This window comes from Lissotriton helveticus, chromosome 1_1, assembly GCF_964261635.1.
Source record: "Lissotriton helveticus chromosome 1_1, aLisHel1.1, whole genome shotgun sequence".
Classification (NCBI taxonomy): Eukaryota; Metazoa; Chordata; class Amphibia; order Caudata; family Salamandridae; genus Lissotriton; species Lissotriton helveticus.
In genome coordinates this window covers 393,288,914-393,306,184 of record NC_136057.1, presented here as the reverse complement: position 1 = coordinate 393,306,184, position 17,271 = coordinate 393,288,914, and the positions used below count along the sequence as shown (strand labels likewise).

The 17,271-nt window shown below is 44.5% G+C and overlaps 1 protein-coding gene across 1 annotated transcript in view; it reads right to left on the bottom strand.

The window, feature by feature from the left end:
- Nucleotides 1-17,271, bottom strand: part of TEAD4 (TEA domain transcription factor 4) — a 479,147-nt gene that overhangs the window by 117,420 nt on the left and 344,456 nt on the right. The window contains exon 6 of the mRNA XM_078647400.1: nt 4,198-4,259. Coding sequence (XP_078503526.1) covers nt 4,198-4,259 — 62 coding nt within the window. The remainder of the gene's footprint in view (nt 1-4,197; nt 4,260-17,271) is intronic.

Below are 17,271 nucleotides of genomic sequence, written 5' to 3'. Positions count from 1 at the left end.
AGGTCCCACGTCGAGTTTTTGTCATACAGCAGAGTGAATGTGCTTGTTCTGAGGAGCTACGATGCGAGGTCCTACATCATAATCGAGGATCCTGTCGACAAGGGCTTGCAATGAAAAGTTGAACATCGAGGATGCGTCACACACCTGAGGCAATGCTTTTGTTCAGAGGACCTACGAAGCTGCAATGCAAAAACTGGGTCATCGTCTAAGCTGCCATTGACAAGAGATTTACAATGTGAGGGCCTGTGTCAGAGATCAATCATGTGGCAACGATTCCGATGCTGGCTGCAAGGTCGAAGCAGAGTCCATACGTGGAGAGAATCCTCGCACCTGAGGTGATGAATCGCTTCTGCTTGGGGCTGTGCTGTACAGCAGAGGGTATACATCGGTTCTGCTGGAACCCCAGATGGGTAAGCAGAGCAACTTCAGGTTTTCTTCCAAGGTTCCAGGACTGGGGTAGCCCCATTTGGCAGTGTAGAATTCACAGTTGCAGAGTCTAGGTGCAGGTTACAAAAGACTAGCCATTGGAGTCACTTTAGTGGTCCTGGGTACAGGTTACCGATCCAGTACTCCTTACCCAGGGAAGAGGGCAGCAGGCAGCAGGTAAGCACCACAGGCAATAGTCTTTCAGGGCAGCAGTCCAGCAGAGTGACAGCCCTTTCAGCAGCACAACAGTCCTGCTTCCTGGTGGAGTCTTCCACAGGTCCAGAAGTGAACACAGGAGTTGGTGTCTGAGAACCAATATTTATACCTGGTGCCTCCTTTGAAGTAGGATAAGCTTCTAGAGGATTTCTTTTCAAGTGCACATCTCCTGCCTCCCCTGCCGTGGCTCCAGACTAACTGAAGGGGGTGTGCAGCCCTTTATGTGGAGGCAGGACACAGCCTATTCAAGTGTAAGTAGGTGCTGAGCCTAGGTTCGCCCTCCTATCCTGCAGGTGAAGGGCTTTCCAGACACACCTAATCTCTCTATTTTGTGTGGCTGTCTGGGAGGAATTTATAAAGCCCAGCTGTCAACTACACACAATCATGTAACCCAGTGACAGGCTGCAGGCACTAATGCAGGAACATACCAACTTTCTAAAAGTGGCATTTTCAAAATTGTAATATAAAATCTGACTTTACCATAAGAGACGGTTTTTCATTACAATTCAAAGACACCAAATATGAACTGGTTACCTGCTCTCATTTTAAATGTAATATGGTAACTTTAATATTATCCTATTAGAGAGGTAGGCCTTGCAATAGCGAAAAATTAATTTAGTAGATTTTCACTACCAGGACATGTAAAGTTTAAGAGTACATGGCCAACATTTTAGATACACTATACCCTACCCTTTCGGCTGCCCAGGGTTTACTCTGGGATAACATATATGTATTAAAAAGGAAGGTTTGAGTCTGGCAAAAGGTTTATTTTGCCAGGTTAAAAGGGCCATTTAAACCTAAACACACAGGCTGCAATGGTAGGCCTGAGGAATGTTTAAACAGTTAGTTGGGCATGCAATAGGTGCTGTTGGCCCGCTATAAGTATATTACAGGCCCTAGGTACATGTAGTGCTGCTTTACTAGAGACTTATAATTAAATTAAATATGCCAATTGGGGAAGAGCCCGTATTACCCCCTTTTAAGAAGTGAACACATGCACTTTAGCACTTGTTAGCAGTGGTGACATGCACAGAGTCCTAAAGCCAACAAAAACATGATCAACAAAAATGGAGGAGGGAGACAAAATGCTTGGGGGAAGACCACCTAAGGCTGAGAGGTGTAACAATATCCGAACGTATTACAGCAGGAGCAGATATTTCATGAATATTTGAAGAAGATGGTCCAATTTTCAGGCAATTTAGAACTCTGACCATGAATCAAGGTTTTTTTTTTAAGGCTCATTGGACTCCGACAACTCTTGATATGTGTGGAAATTGGGTTACTGGTTGGGGGGAGGAGGGGTGATTCTCTACTCAAGCAACAGCAGTTTGTGTTAGGGTGAAACTCAAGTAAACACCAAATTAACCTGTGCTCTAACCCTCTGGTAGCTTGGCACAAAAGCAGTCAGGGTTAACTTAGAGACAATGTGTAAAGTATTTACGTAGCATTTCAAACAGTAATAAAGTGAAAACACAAAATAAAAAATCCCACACCAATCTTGACAAATAGAGCAAGATTTAATAAATTATTTGAGACCAAAATGCCAAAAATCCAATCTGTATAAACAGAGATGTGCAATTTCAAAAATGTAAGAAAAGTATAAAGCCTAAAGGGATAAAGCACCACTTGTCGTTGTCTAGTCGTATGAGACCAGGTGAAAGTAACAAGTTCAGGCTGATGGCGATGGAGCACAGGCAGGATATAGAAGCCCAGGTTAGTCCAGCTGAAAGAATTACCTTTAAGAGTCCAGCATGAAGGGTTCCGTTCACGGTGGAGGGGGCTTTGAGAACCAAAGAGAGCAACATGGATTGTCATCTATGTAGTGCAAAAGGCAGCCCAGAGTCACCGATGGTCATCGCTGTGTCACGAAGATCCTGTTGGCTGTTGCAGATGGAAATTCATGTTGGTAGTCACTAAGGGCTGTTGATGTTGTAGCTCTAAGTGCAGATCTTGCGTTGCCAGGCATCACTGTCAGTCACTGTAGTGCAAAGAGTCTGGTTCACTGGAACTTCGTGTTGGCGGGCAGTGTGGGCAGCAAGATCTTGGCACACACAGGCCCGTTCGCGGTCACGAAAAGCCCAAAACTTCAGGATTTCTCCCTTTCCTGGTGAGAGAGCTCAACTGATGCCACAGCAATGATCCAGGACCTGAAGGGCACCTCATGAGAATCAAGAGCTCACTCGAGCAGACGCCAGCAGGGCTCAGGCAGGTCCAGGCAGTAGGTCAGCTGGGCAGATGCAAGGGGGGCTTGGAGCTTGATATGTTGCTGTAACTCAGAATAGGATGTCAGTCAGCTGACCCTTGGAGTCACTTCATCCTCAGCTGAAGGGTGCAGGCCCCGTCTTTCTTCTCAACAAGTAGGGCAACAGGGTGCAGGGTTGCAGTCCTTCTGGCAGTACAGCAGCACAGCAGTCCATCAGAGTCTTTCACAGGTTCAGAGGTGTACTGAAGAGTTGCTGAGGATCCAATATTTATACTTGGAGCCAGCTTTGGAATTCCTGCCTACCTGCCCTGGTCCCAGCTTGTCTGGGGGCACAAAGGTCTAATGCCAAAACCCTTTGTGAGTTTTGCTTAGGCAGAGCCTTTGTGATGTGCAATCGAGGTAGATGACAATTCCACCTACCCTTCAAGTCAGAGATGTTCCATCATGCCAAAACCTATTCAGCTTTTTTGTCTCACTGTTTGGGAGAAATACACAAAGACCAACTGTCAGCTACACTTAGTCATGGTGTCCAGGATACAGGGTGCATGCACCAATTGGTTGGGACAAAAAAATGCCAACTTTCTAAAAGTGGATAAGATTAATTCAAGCATTCCATCCATCACTGTTTTGTAAAGTGGTATTTTCGGATTTGTGACTTAAAATACAACTTTACCATTAAAGACAGTTTTGAATTACAATTCATTAGACACCAAACTCGACATTCCTCCTTGTTCCAAATTGAAAAATATCTCCTATTAAAGGGTTACCCCATGTATTGTATGTGAGAGGTAGGCATTGCAGTAGTGAAAAATTAATTTAAGAGTTTTTAAGTATCAGTACATGTAAAAATTAAAATTACATGCCCAACCTTTTAAATACACGGCACCCTGCCCTCTGGGTAAGCCAGGGCTACCCTAGAGGTGCCTTATATGTATTAAAAAGGAAAGTTTGGGTCTGGCAAAAGTTTTATTTTACCAGGTTGAAATGGGAGTTTAAACCTGCCCACACAGGTTGCAATGACAAGACTGTGGCCTAAGAACATCAAAAACGAGATCAGCAAAAAATGGAGGAGTAAGGCAAAAGGATTGGGGGAAGACCGCCCAAAGGCTGACAGTTCTAACAATATGACACAAGCTATGTTTTTTGCTGTATAGTTGAACACTGTGAGGTTGCCCTACAGTAGCACGCTACACATCTCAAACTATCAAAATAAATATATGAATTTGGTAATGCTCTAAATTTTGCACATCACGATGTTGATTGCATGAGACTCATTTAAGTACTGAAGAACAATGCAAATAAAGTTGATAAGAAAGCTTTCTTGTGACACTACAACTCTGACTAAAACGTACCTGGTATATGAAGGGGAAGTGAAGTCTGGACAGCATATGTCTGTTGAGCAAATGGTTTCACACTAAGAGAAAACACAAGAAGAAACAACATAATTTCTAAATGCATCTATTAGATTAATGTGATCTCGGGCAATAAGTATTTTTTATTTGTGACACCGAAAATCAACTCATTCAAAATGTGTTATAGATACTAATGTTGTATTACTTGCTTCCTTATTAAAGCTCAGTCTGTCAGCTACTTCCTAAATTTTTTTGAAAAAGAATGCAATACAAGAAGGACCAACATCTGCAAGGGAGAAAACAAATGAAAATATAAACTACAAACAGATTAAAAAGAAAAAGAGCAACAACTGCTATTAGAAAGAGTTTTGGATTGCATCATTAATGCCCTTAGTTATCATCTGCTTGGTGATCTCGTTGCTTGGAAGATTATTGCTCTCCTGCCTGTGCCTGTGCTAAATTATGGAGTCAGATATTGAAAAGCAAATGTCTCTTTCCGCTAGGCACCAGTCCATAGTAGCTAACTTAAGGTAAGGATAAAACCAGTTCTGGTAAATATACTTTAGGATAATGCACCGCTACACTCAACTCTTTGTCAATTGCTTCCATATCCTGGATATAGTAAAATAACTCCTTTGCGCCTGTTTACCATATGAGCATTCTCACTCCATCACCAGGTGCAAGTTTGGTAGGACAGAGGTGCATCAATTTTCCAAATATTAAGCCAGTGATTATAACAATCTATTAGTACTGAAGAAGGTTATTGATTTAATTCCAGTCGAAAAATGGCAATAAGAATTAGAAAATGTGAGTTGTAAGGGACTCCCAGCTGTCAACAGTTGATAAAACCCAATATAAATTGTTTAACCATTGGAATATGAGAGTTGTGACTGACTCCCACATGGTCCACTGCATCAGTGAAAACTTATTATTTCATTATTTAAAGATGTTATATATCTTTCTTCCTTTCATTTCACTTTTCCATAGAGATACGGAATGCTGCTCATCTTTTTATATTTCTAACTTCAAACCTAATCTGCGGATTGCAGAAAGCACATAGGCTCTAAAGAATTTAAAATCCTAAATCTCATTAATTATTCTGTCATCGTGCACATTTGAGTTCATTTTAGCTGAAGAATAGCATGCTATGAGTGAGACCTGTTAGACTAAAATGTGGTACTATGAAGCAAACAATACTAATTCATGAAGCATTAAATATGTTCCAAACCATGTTATGCTCACAGTACACTCAGGGCTGTAATAGTAGAATATAGGTGTAGTGAGGCGTGTGTGTTATTTTATTAGGCTTAAAGTGTGTGATAAATATTAAGCTAATTCATGGACTGCTGCAATAGTGGGGCAGTACAAAATATTGGTAATTGCGGTTTCTGTCTGGTACAGCATCTAACGGTTCTCAATGGAGGGGAAACTGAAAAGGCTCAAGGCACAAATAACTTAAATTTTATATCTAAGAAGAAATCGAAGGTGATCACAAGGGTATGTGGTATTTAAAAACTGGGAGAAAAATAAGAAGGGGTCAGGATACAAGAATATGACTTGATCTCCTTCCAAGCAGGAAAAGTAGATAGGGAAAGTAGTAGGGGAGTTTTTCCACACGTGTACACTAGGATCATTAAGTAGCTGGAGAATCTGGAGATTGAACATCAGAAAAATTGGAATAGTACACTGCACTCTGAATTTAAACCCACATACCATATCAAGCTTCTTGAACCCCACCACCCACCACTCCTGAATGAGGAAGAGATTACATGAGAGAGGAAACAGAGTAGGTTTTAAGGAAAATGTTTACCCAAGACCATTTCACCAGAAGATTGATCTTTTTGAGTTGGGTTAAAAAGGCTAGCAGTGTTGGGCTGCAAAAAGGATGAAAAGAAATAGTTGGCATTGGAGTCATATAAAAAAGTGTAAGGTACGTTCAGGGAGTGAAGGTGAAATATGAAACACAGAAGGAGTAGTGATGAAGGATACAGTGCCCTGAATCACTTAACCTGCATAACACACATACAGCTGTAGGTGGCTGTCCGACTCTTAAAGGTATATCATAAAGGCAGTTAATCCTATAAGATAGCTGAGTTAATGTTGCCTTTCTTGACTTCTTATAGGTCCAGAGATATTTAAACTGCAGGCTTGGAGAAGAATCCATACCAGGTTCAGACAAGTCCTCAATTCAGGACACTTGTCTTTTCCTAATCTCCCAGACATGACCTATATAGCCTCCTTGGTGAACAAGGAGGATGAGAAGGAGAAGCAGTAAAGTCATGACACCCGCACAGTGAAACTGCCAGTCTGATTATTGCAGGGCAAAATGACACAATTGTCAAGAGGCTGTGACGACTAAACTATCCTTAAATGGTGCATGTGGTGTGGGAAAGGTGGCAGTGTGCGGGGAGAACTAGGTCGATACACCAATTGACAGAGATTAGAGGTTAGAGAAAGCCTTCTAAGAGAACTGTTATGTGTCTGGAAACATGTAATCACTCATGGTAAGGAAGGAACTTGGATGAACACATCTGGAGGTAAAAGCTAAACGTTATTCTGGCTAAAACCTTAAGCCAGAGTGGGTTTCTTGGGAAGAGACTGGTGCCACACTAATTAACAAACATGGACATTGGTTGGAGTCATAATGGAACAGGTATATAACCGGGAAGATGTGGGATAATGGGTAGGTGATTTTCTTGTAAACTCAACCAGGCTTAACCTAAAGGAGCCAAGTCATATTTGTATAAAACATACTGTTGATGTGAGACAAAGGCCCTATATAGGACTATGATGATATAATATCTGAAATATGAAGTGAACTTACGAAGAGAGCCCCATTTAAATCTAGACCGCCACACACAACGTAGAACACACACTAGACCCCATCTTCTCCACCATCGACAGAGTCAAGTTCTCCCACTTTACTGAGCTGACCTGGACAGACCACATCGTTCACTTCACCGCTTATGCCCCGATTCAGGTCCGACAAGACCTCCCTCCCACCCATGCCAAAACTGGAGCAGTATCATGGAACGCCTCTAGATCTCCACCCTCAAATAAGCAAGACCGTCCCTTCTGACACCCTCAAGCTCAGCGTTCAAAACTTCCTCAACTGGATCTCCACAGCCACCAACACCATCACCCCCACAAGGAACACCACCTGCAACAGACACGCTAAGCACGTCAGTAGGTTCACCCTGAGCTACTCACCCTCAAATACCACTGTAAGAAGCTAGAGAGACAATGCCGCTCCAGCAAGAACCCCACCAACCTCGCCACCTACAGAGCCGCCCTCAACAGCTACCACCCTCATCTCATGGAGACCAAGAAGGAAGCCCTCACAAGCCTCATCGAGGCAAGTGCCATTGACACCAAGGAACTCTTCAGCATCCGAGAACACGATCCAACCCTCTCAAGTCCTCTGCGACACTCTGGCGGACTACTTTCACCACAAGATCACCGACATCTACAGCCACATTCTCGATGCCTTAAAGCATGCGAAAGTCAAGCCCCTCTTAAAGAAACCCTCAGCCAACCCCAAAGAACTCAAAAACTACCGCCACATCTCGTTACTCCCCTCCCCCGCCAAGGTCTTGGCAATATCCATCAACCGCCAGCTCACGCACTACCTCAAAGAAAACAGCCTGATTGACCCCTCCCAATCTGGATCCTGGCCCAACCACATCACCGACACCGCCCTGATTGTAGCAATCAATGACATCAGATGCATCTTCGACATAGGTGGAACAGCAGCCCTCATCCTCCTTGACCTCTCGGCAGTCTTTGACGCTGTCTCCCACCACACACTTGTTACCAGACTCCACCACATTAGCATACAGGCAATGCACTCAACTGGATCTCCCCCTTCTTTAATGGCCGAACACAGAGGATCCATCTACCTCCCTTCTCCTCCACACCCAGATACATCATCTTTGGTGTCCCCCAAGGTTCCTCCCTCAGCCCACCCTCTTCAACACCTACATGGCACCTCTTGCAGACATCACCCGTACCCATGGGCTCAACATCATCTTGTACACCGACGACACTCATCTCATCCTCTTCCTCACAGAAGAAACTGAAACCACCAAGACCAACCTCCGTAACACCATGACTGACATCGCCACCTGGATGTGGGCCAACTACCTAAAACTCAACTTAGACAAAACAGAGGTCCTCATCTTTGGGAACAAGCCCTTCCCTTGGGCTTATACTTGGAGTCCCACCGCACTCTACCCCTCTCCCACCCCCACCGGCCACGCATGCAACCTCAGAATCGTCCTGAGCAGCCAACTGACCATGAAGCAGCAGATCATTGCCGTTCCCTCTGCCTGCTGCCTCACCCTCAGCATGCTCTGCAAACTCTTCAGATGGATCCCTGTCTCACCCAGGTCCTTGACTCCTGTCGACTTGACCATGGCAACGCACTCTACGTCGGAAACACCAGTCAGACTCATCCTCGACCTCCCCAGAAGAACCAGCACCTCCCCTCAACTAAGAGCCCTCCAATGGCTCCCTGTCCGGGAAAGAAGCCTCTTCAAACTCCTCACTCACAATACAAAGCCCTCCACAATGCAAGACCTGCCTAAATCAACAACCGCCTGATGTTCCAACAGCCGACCAGTTAACTTTTATAGACTCCTAAAATGGGATTGAGACCCCATATTGATAATGAACTGGTATGTTACATATCAATGTTTTGTGACCGTAATCCAGTCGCAAAATATTGGAAAGTTGCTGGCTCAAGAGTTGGGTCGGTAATCCATTTGGGACCCCTTTCCCTTCATGAATGTAAAGAAATGATTCTTAGAAAGTAGGCAGTGATACAGGGGTCGCCTGCCAACTTTTTTTTTGTTTTAATAACTTTTTTTGTGGCAATAAAAAACAAAACATACAGATGGGAAAAGAAATCATCAACACAAAAGATATGATCAATAATGTGAATGGAGTTACAATAATGGACACTGAACATGGCTGGGGATTACTCAAAACAAAACAAAAAAAAACACAAACATTCGCAGCAGTGACAATCCAATAAGTATACAAGGCAAGACTTTCCAGAATTCCAATCTCGAACAGATGGTGGGGAAATCTTTCTCACGGGCCAGGTGCAGATCCGGTATGTGACAATGTAAGGGCTCCTCCCTCTGCATCAAGTTCTAGTGGGGAACAGCGTTTACTATGCAACCTTTACAACGCTGTGCCTTTTCGACGCAACTTTTACAACGCAAGTCGTTACAACGACTTGCGCTGGGGGGCGCTCCAGGATAGGGAATAGATTAATTTAATATCCAACTCCTTCCCTACTATCCACGAGGACTGGAGTTGGAATAGTAAATTAAACTATTCACTATCCAGCGCCCTCCAACGCAAGTCGTTGTAACGACTTGCGTTGTAAAAGTTGCGTCGTAAAGGCATGCGTTGTAAATGCATGCGTAGTAACGACATACATCCAGTTCTAGTTTATATTATTTCAACCATGGGGACCAAATTTTTCAAAATGTACGTGGGCAGCCCCGTGCCTTTTAAAGCACTTTCTCAACCGCCATGTAGAGATCCATATTGGACTTCCATTCATAAGTGTAGGAAGTTGATGTGCACCCCAGTACTTGGCAATATCCCTTTTAGCCACCACTAACCCCAGGTTGGCCAGTAGGAGCCCATAGCATGGCAGGTCAACATCCGTGGGAATTCCTAGGAGTAAGAATTTCACGTCCATCGCCATGTTTGCCCCGAGTATTTTGCTTAATTCATCTTCTATTGTGCGCCAGTAGGGCTGGATGTAGCTGCATTCCCAAAGAGTGTGAATATACGAGCCATATTCCGCCCGGCATCTGAGACATGTAGGATTATCCACCCTCCCCATCCTGTGTAGCCGCTCCCTATCATAGTAGACCCTATGAAGGATGTTGTATTGAATAAGGCGCAATCTTAATTTGATTGCTGTCTCTCGTGGGTGCATGAGGGCCGCCTCCCAGTCTATGTCTTCGAGTGGCCCAGTGGTGAGTTCCCATTTTGCGCGTAGTGGGCCAAGATTTTCCGGCATATTATTAATTTGCGTCTTATATGTCAGAGATATCGCCTGAGCCGGGATCTCTTCTTGTAGGAGTCTGCCCTCAAGAGGGGCATATATTTCGACAGCGTCATACCATCTAGTCCCTCCGCCTGCCAGGCATGTCGAAGTCTAAGGTAAGCGTAGGCTTGGGAACTATGCAGTCGGTATTTGAATTGAAGGAAAGATAAAGAGCCTCTCCAGGAGGTCTCCAATCTTCGAAATGCCAATAAGGTCCTATTTCTTGAACCCCTTCAGCTTCCTGATGTCAGACAGATTAGCTCCCTCCCACAAGGGGGTCTCTCGCGTAGGTTTCCCCTCCCATCCCATCAATTTCCCTGTGGATTTCCAGGCCTCTATCACCCTCTGCGTCGCCGGAAGAAGTTGTGACTTTCCTGCTCCCCCATATAAGTAGTGCAACGGGGAACATTTGTGGAACTGGAGTCTTTCCAGCCTTATACGTCGGGTGGTCCCCTGGTGTGTGGTTCCATTCATTAATAATGATAAGGTGGGCCGCCCTATCGTAGGCCCTTCTATCGGGTACGGCCAATCCTCCATTATAAGGGTTACGTTGCAGAGTCTGCAACGCTATCTGCGGATGGGCACCATGCCATAAAAGGAGGCGCAACTCATTGTTAATGAGAGTAAAAATAGTGTCGGGTGTGTTGTAATATGTGTTCTGGAGAATGTAAAGAAGCAGAGGAAGCATAACCATTTTATACATTGCGGCTCGCTCCATAATAGTTAGAAGGAGTTTTCTCCAGCATTTCCCATCTGCCTGAAAATTAAGCAACACTCGTCATATATTGCGATCCAGGTGAAGCACATGGTTGGTGGTGATGTAGAGACCTAGATAAAGAAAGCCCTCGGTGGCCAGGCGCAAGCAGCTGGGATAAGTGTAAGGCACTAGGTTCCCACTGAGCGGGTAGAGGGTGGATTTAGTCCAATTCATTTTATAGCCAGCGTAGCTGCCATATTCCTCAAAGATATGCAAATGGTGGGGGAGAGTTTCAGCAGGTTGTGTGACATAGAGCAGAACATCATCCGCATATAATGAAATACGCTCCTCCTCTAGGGAATCCACACTGGCTAGGAAGCCACCCAGTCCCGGTCGGGTACGAACTATACAAGCCAGGGGCTTCAGTATGAGGGCAAACAGTGAAGGTGATAGAGGGCATCACAGTCTGGTGCCCCTCTGTATCGGCCAACTACCTGAGAGAATGCCGTTGACCCGGACTCGTGCCTCGGGCATGTGGTATAACAATGCCAGCCATGCTAAGAAAATCGGACCGAAGCCCATTACTTCCAGTCTGCCACATAAAGGGCCAGTGAATCATGTCAAGCGCTTTCTCCGCATCAAGCCAGAGAAGCAGATGGGGACTATCGCGGCCACGTACTGTGTCCATCCAGTTGGCTAGACGGCGTAAATTGAAACGCGTTGCGCGTTTAGGCATAAAAAAGAATGAATCACTTTCAGCAGTCGCTTTGCAAGAATCGTGGCCAGGAAATTTGTTTCAAGATTAAGAAGGGACATGAGGCAATAGAACCCACAGTCATCTGGGGACTTCCCATCCTTGTGGATAACCACCACTGTGGCCAGACGTAGATCTGACGGGAGACACCCCATTTCTTTTGATTCCAGGAACATCTTAAGGAGGTGGGGTGCCAACAATGCACTGTTCATTTTGCAAAATTCCCCCGGCAGACCATTAGGGCCTGGAGATTTACCTGCCTTGTGTCGGCCAATAGCCTCGGTGACCTCCGCCAATGTAAGGTCTCCTTCCAAACTGTCTCGGTCTTCGGGTGTCAGGTTGGGTAAATTAGCCCCCACTAACCCCAGGTTGGCCAGTAGGAGCCCATAGCATGGCAGGTCAACATCCGTGGGAATTCCTAGGAGTAAGAATTTCACGTCCATCGCCATGTTTGCCCCGAGTATTTTGCTTAATTCATCTTCTATTGTGCGCCAGTAGGGCTGGATGTAGCTGCATTCCCAAAGAGTGTGAATATACGAGCCATATTCCGCCCGGCATCTGAGACATGTAGGATTATCCACCCTCCCCATCCTGTGTAGCCGCTCCCTATCATAGTAGACCCTATGAAGGATGTTGTATTGAATATGGCGCAATCTTAATTTGATTGCTGTCTCTCGTGGGTGCATGAGGGCCGCCTCCCAGTCTATGTCTTCGAGTGGCCCAGTGGTGAGTTCCCATTTTGCGCGTAGTGGGCCAAGATTTTCCGGCATATTATTAATTTGCGTCTTATATGTCAGAGATATCGCCTGAGCCGGGATCTCTTCTTGTAGGAGTCTGCCCTCAAGAGGAGCATATATTTCGACAGCGTCATACCATCTAGTCCCTCCGCCTGCCAGGCATGTCGAAGTCTAAGGTAAGCGTAGGCTTGGGAACTATGCAGTCGGTATTTGAATTGAAGGAAAGATAAAGAAGCCAGAGAGCCTCTCTCCAGGAGGTCTCCAATCTTCGAAATGCCAATAAGGTCCGATTTCTTGAACCCCTTCAGCTTCCTGATGTCAGACAGATTAGCTCCCTCCCACAAGGGGGTCTCTCGCGTAGGTTTCCCCTCCCATCCCATCAATTTCCCTGTGGATTTCCAGGCCTCTATCACCCTCTGCGTCGCCGGAAGAAGTTGTGACTTTCCTGCTCCCCCATATAAGTAGTGCAACGGGGAACATTTGTGGAACTGGAGTCTTTCCAGCCTTATACGTCGGGTGGTCCCCTGGTGTGTGGTTCCATTCATTAATAATGATAAGGTGGGCCGCCCTATCGTAGGCCCTTCTATCGGGTACGGCCAATCCTCCATTATAAGGGTTACGTTGCAGAGTCTGCAACGCTATCTGCGGATGGGCACCATGCCATAAAAGGAGGCGCAACTCATTGTTAAAGAGAGTAAAAATAGTGTCGGGTGTGTTGTAATATGTGTTCTGGAGAATGTAAAGAAGCAGAGGAAGCATAACCATTTTATACATTGCGGCTCGCTCCATAATAGTTAGAAGGAGTTTTCTCCAGCGTTTCCCATCTGCCTGAAAATTAAGCAACACTCGTCATATATTGCGATCCAGGTGAAGCACATGGTTGGTGGTGATGTAGAGACCAAGATAAAGAAAGCCCTCGGTGGCCAGGCGCAAGCAGCTGGGATAAGTGTAAGGCACTAGGTTCCCACTGAGCGGGTAGAGGGTGGATTTAGTCCAATTAATTTTATAGCCAGCGTAGCTGCCATATTCCTCAAAGATATGCAAATGGTGGGGGAGAGTTTCAGCAGGTTGTGTGACATAGAGCAGAACATCATCCGCATATAATGAAATACGCTCCTCCTCTAGGGAATCCACACTGGCTAGGAAGCCGCCCAGTCCCGGTCGGGTACGAACTATACAAGCCAGGGGCTTCAGTATGAGGGCAAACAGTGAAGGTGATAGAGGGCATCACAGTCTGGTGCCCCTCTGTATCGGCCAACTACCTGAGAGAATGCCGTTGACCCGGACTCGTGCCTCGGGCATGTGGTATAATAATGCCAGCCATGCTAAGAAAATCGGACCGAAGCCCATTACTTCCAGTCTGCCACATAAAGGGCCAGTGAATCATGTCAAACGCTTTCTCCGCATCAAGCCAGAGAAGCAGATGGGGACTATCGCGGCCACGTACTGTGTCCATCCAGTTGGCTAGACGGCGTAAATTGAAACGCGTTGCGCGTTTAGGCATAAAACAGAATGAATCACTTTCAGCAGTCGCTGTGCAAGAATCGTAGCCAGGAAATTTGTTTCAAGATTAAGAAGGGATATGAGGCAATAGAACCCACAGTCATCTGGGGACTTCCCATCCTTGTGGATAACCACCACTGAGGCCAGACGTAGATCTGACGGGAGACACCCCATTTCTTTTGATTCCAGGAACATCTTAAGGAGGTGGGGTGCCAACAATGCACTGTTCATTTTGCAAAATTCCCCCGGCAGACCATTAGGGCCTGGAGATTTACCTGCCTTGTGTCGGCCAATAGCCTCGGTGACCTCCGCCAATGTAAGGTCTCCTTCCAAACTGTCTCGGTCTTCGGGTGTCAGGTTGGGTAAATTAGCCACCACTAACCCCAGGTTGGCCAGTAGGAGCCCATAGCATGGCAGGTCAACATCCGTGGGAATTCCTAGGAGTAAGAATTTCACGTCCATCGCCATGTTTGCCCCGAGTATTTTGCTTAATTCATCTTCTATTGTGCGCTAGTAGGGCTGGATGTAGCTGCATTCCCAAAGAGTGTGAATATACGAGCCATATTCCGCCCGGCATCTGAGACATGTAGGATTATCCACCCTCCCCATCCTGTGTAGCCGCTCCCTATCATAGTAGACCCTATGAAGGATGTTGTATTGAATAAGGCGCAATATTAATTTGATTGCTGTCTCTCGTGGGTGCATGAGGGCCGCCTCCCAGTCTATGTCTTCGAGTGGCCCAGTGGTGAGTTCCCATTTGGCGCGTAGTGGGCCAAGATTTTCCGGCATATTATTAATTTGCGTCTTATATGTCAGAGATATCGCCTGAGCCGGGATCTCTTCTTGTAGGAGTCTCAGATACTGGCGTATCTGAGAGTCCTCTATCTGCGTATGGGTCTCGTAACGGATCTTGTAGTAGCGCTCAAAAGCGCCCGCAATATTTTCTGGAGTAGTATGGACACTCTCTCGTTCTTTTATAGACATTACCCATCGTGACTCAAGTTCTTTCCTCCCCAACCATGCTAACAGCTTTCCTGCTCTATCTCCAGTTTTGTAAAGTCTATGTTGAGTTGCTAGCTGGTGCACCTTAACCTCATCAATCGCAAGCGCTAAATACTTACTCCTGGTTAGCTCAAGGCGACGCATATCCTGTTCCATCAGTGTGGCCGGATTAGCCCCCTCCAGATCGAGGAGTGTACCTTCCAACTCTCAAGCTCCTGGGACGCACGCTTCTTCCTATGGGCCAGTATATTTTGCGCCCTGTCCCGCAACACCGCCTTATAGGCCTCCAACAAGGTGACCGCCGATGAGACAGAGGCTTCATTTTCAGTGAAATATAACTGGGAGTCGACACGGAGCTCATCGGTAACTGTCACATCACGCAAATCCCATGCATTTAGCCTCCATTGTGGTGTTCCATGCCCTCTGACAACTTTTACCCAACATTTTTAAAAAGCAAACTTTTTTTTATCGCAGCACCTTTTAATAAAAATCAACTGCATTAAAACAAAAGTTAATTTTATTTAAAGGTAATCACAGACATGGAGGTCTGCTGATCCTAGCACGCCACTATCCCTCAGATGGCAATCAATCATAAGGAGTCGCAAATTGCGGCATACCTCATTAATATTCATGTGGTCGGTCAGATTACGACCTACTCTGAATTGGAAATTTACGAACCAACCTATTAGTACATAGATCTGTTCTTAAAATTCTTTGATCGCAAAAATACTGGCTGCAAATTGCAACCAGCTTTTTGTGGTCAGTATTTAGTAGATCTTGCCCTAAATAAAGAAATCTACAGATGGAGAAGGAAGAGATATAAAACATGGAATGTTCTTTATAAAAGAGGAGAGTTAAGTAGAAAATACATAAATATTGCATAGCAATGCGTTTGTAGTGATTTTGATGGCCTAGATCAGTCTTTAAAAAGAGAGACAGCATCAACATATCAGTAATAATGTAGCTAAAATATGAAATTGAATCTTGTTATGTAAGGGAACAGACATTTGTGTTTAATAGACATTTGAGACATAAGAAGGCTTGGGTTTTTTATTTATTTTTTGCGTTAAGCAGTATCAAAATAGATCTTTACATGAAAATTATTCAGGAGTTCCTTTTAAATATACAATTATTATAATTAAATAAAACAGTAATCTCAAATCACAGATCAGTAAAAGCAAGAGAGAAAATAATTCATGCATGACCATATCAGAATCAATCAAGTCCCATAATTTCCTAAAAAGCATCCATAGCTTAGTTTAATATAATACATGATTTTACTATATACTATTATATTTAGTGGGTTGAGTAATTATTTTTGCATAGGTTAATTCAAAATCTTAAATCCACTCTTTTTTAACTGCCAAAGAGCAAAAAGTTGCAATCATTTCTCTTCCAACACTGTAAGAATAAGGGAGTGGGTTATTGACATAGCAACATAACAAACGTCTGCTCTGCCCCTGAAAAGGGTACATAGTTTGAAACATTTTTAATCAGACCAAACAAAATAATAAAAACCACTTCTAGAAACGAACAGTTTAGTGGCTCATCTATGAAGGAGAATAATTGACTCAAAAATGCACAAAGCGAAGGACAATTTGCTATACCATGCACTCAATCCTGTTTATTCTCCTAATTACATATAAAACAATGATATGGACGGACAGTATTTATTGATAACCTTCGGAGTACACAAAAGAAGCCAGTGAGCTAAAAACTCCATTTTACTCAAATTATCTACCCTAAATAGTTTATAACTGTATTGAGATAATTCTTCCCATTTCTTAAAAGTTATTCTGAACCTTATTTGTTTCTCAACTCTGTATAAATGCTTTTCCAAGAATGCAACATCCATCAATTGGCTATACCAGTGACCAGTGCCTCTAATATTATTTTTGGAGAGCATCTTTAAATTCCTGGCACTTTTTTCTTACACAGGATCTGCATTGAGTTGCAGTAAAGTTTTAATTCTCAGAAAATGAGCCAAATACCCTTACCCACAGGAGGGTCAGAAAAACCTAGCTGTTCCCACGTTTTCCATGAGATGTTGTATTTCAAATCTACAACTTTTTAAGTTGTAAGTGTGAGAAGTTGGCCTGGTAAATGCTGTCCACTATTCTAGTGGGCACCTTGCACCAGTCCAAATGACCCTTATTGATGGTAGGTTAAAGACAAACTTATAGAAAGCTATCCTAGTGGTAGCTGTGGAGAGCAGCCTTCAGATTAAGTCTTGAAGGAATGTAAAGCAGGGTGTTTTACCAGTCTATAGTCTCATGGATGACCAAATGAAAGGAGAACCACACCAGGTATA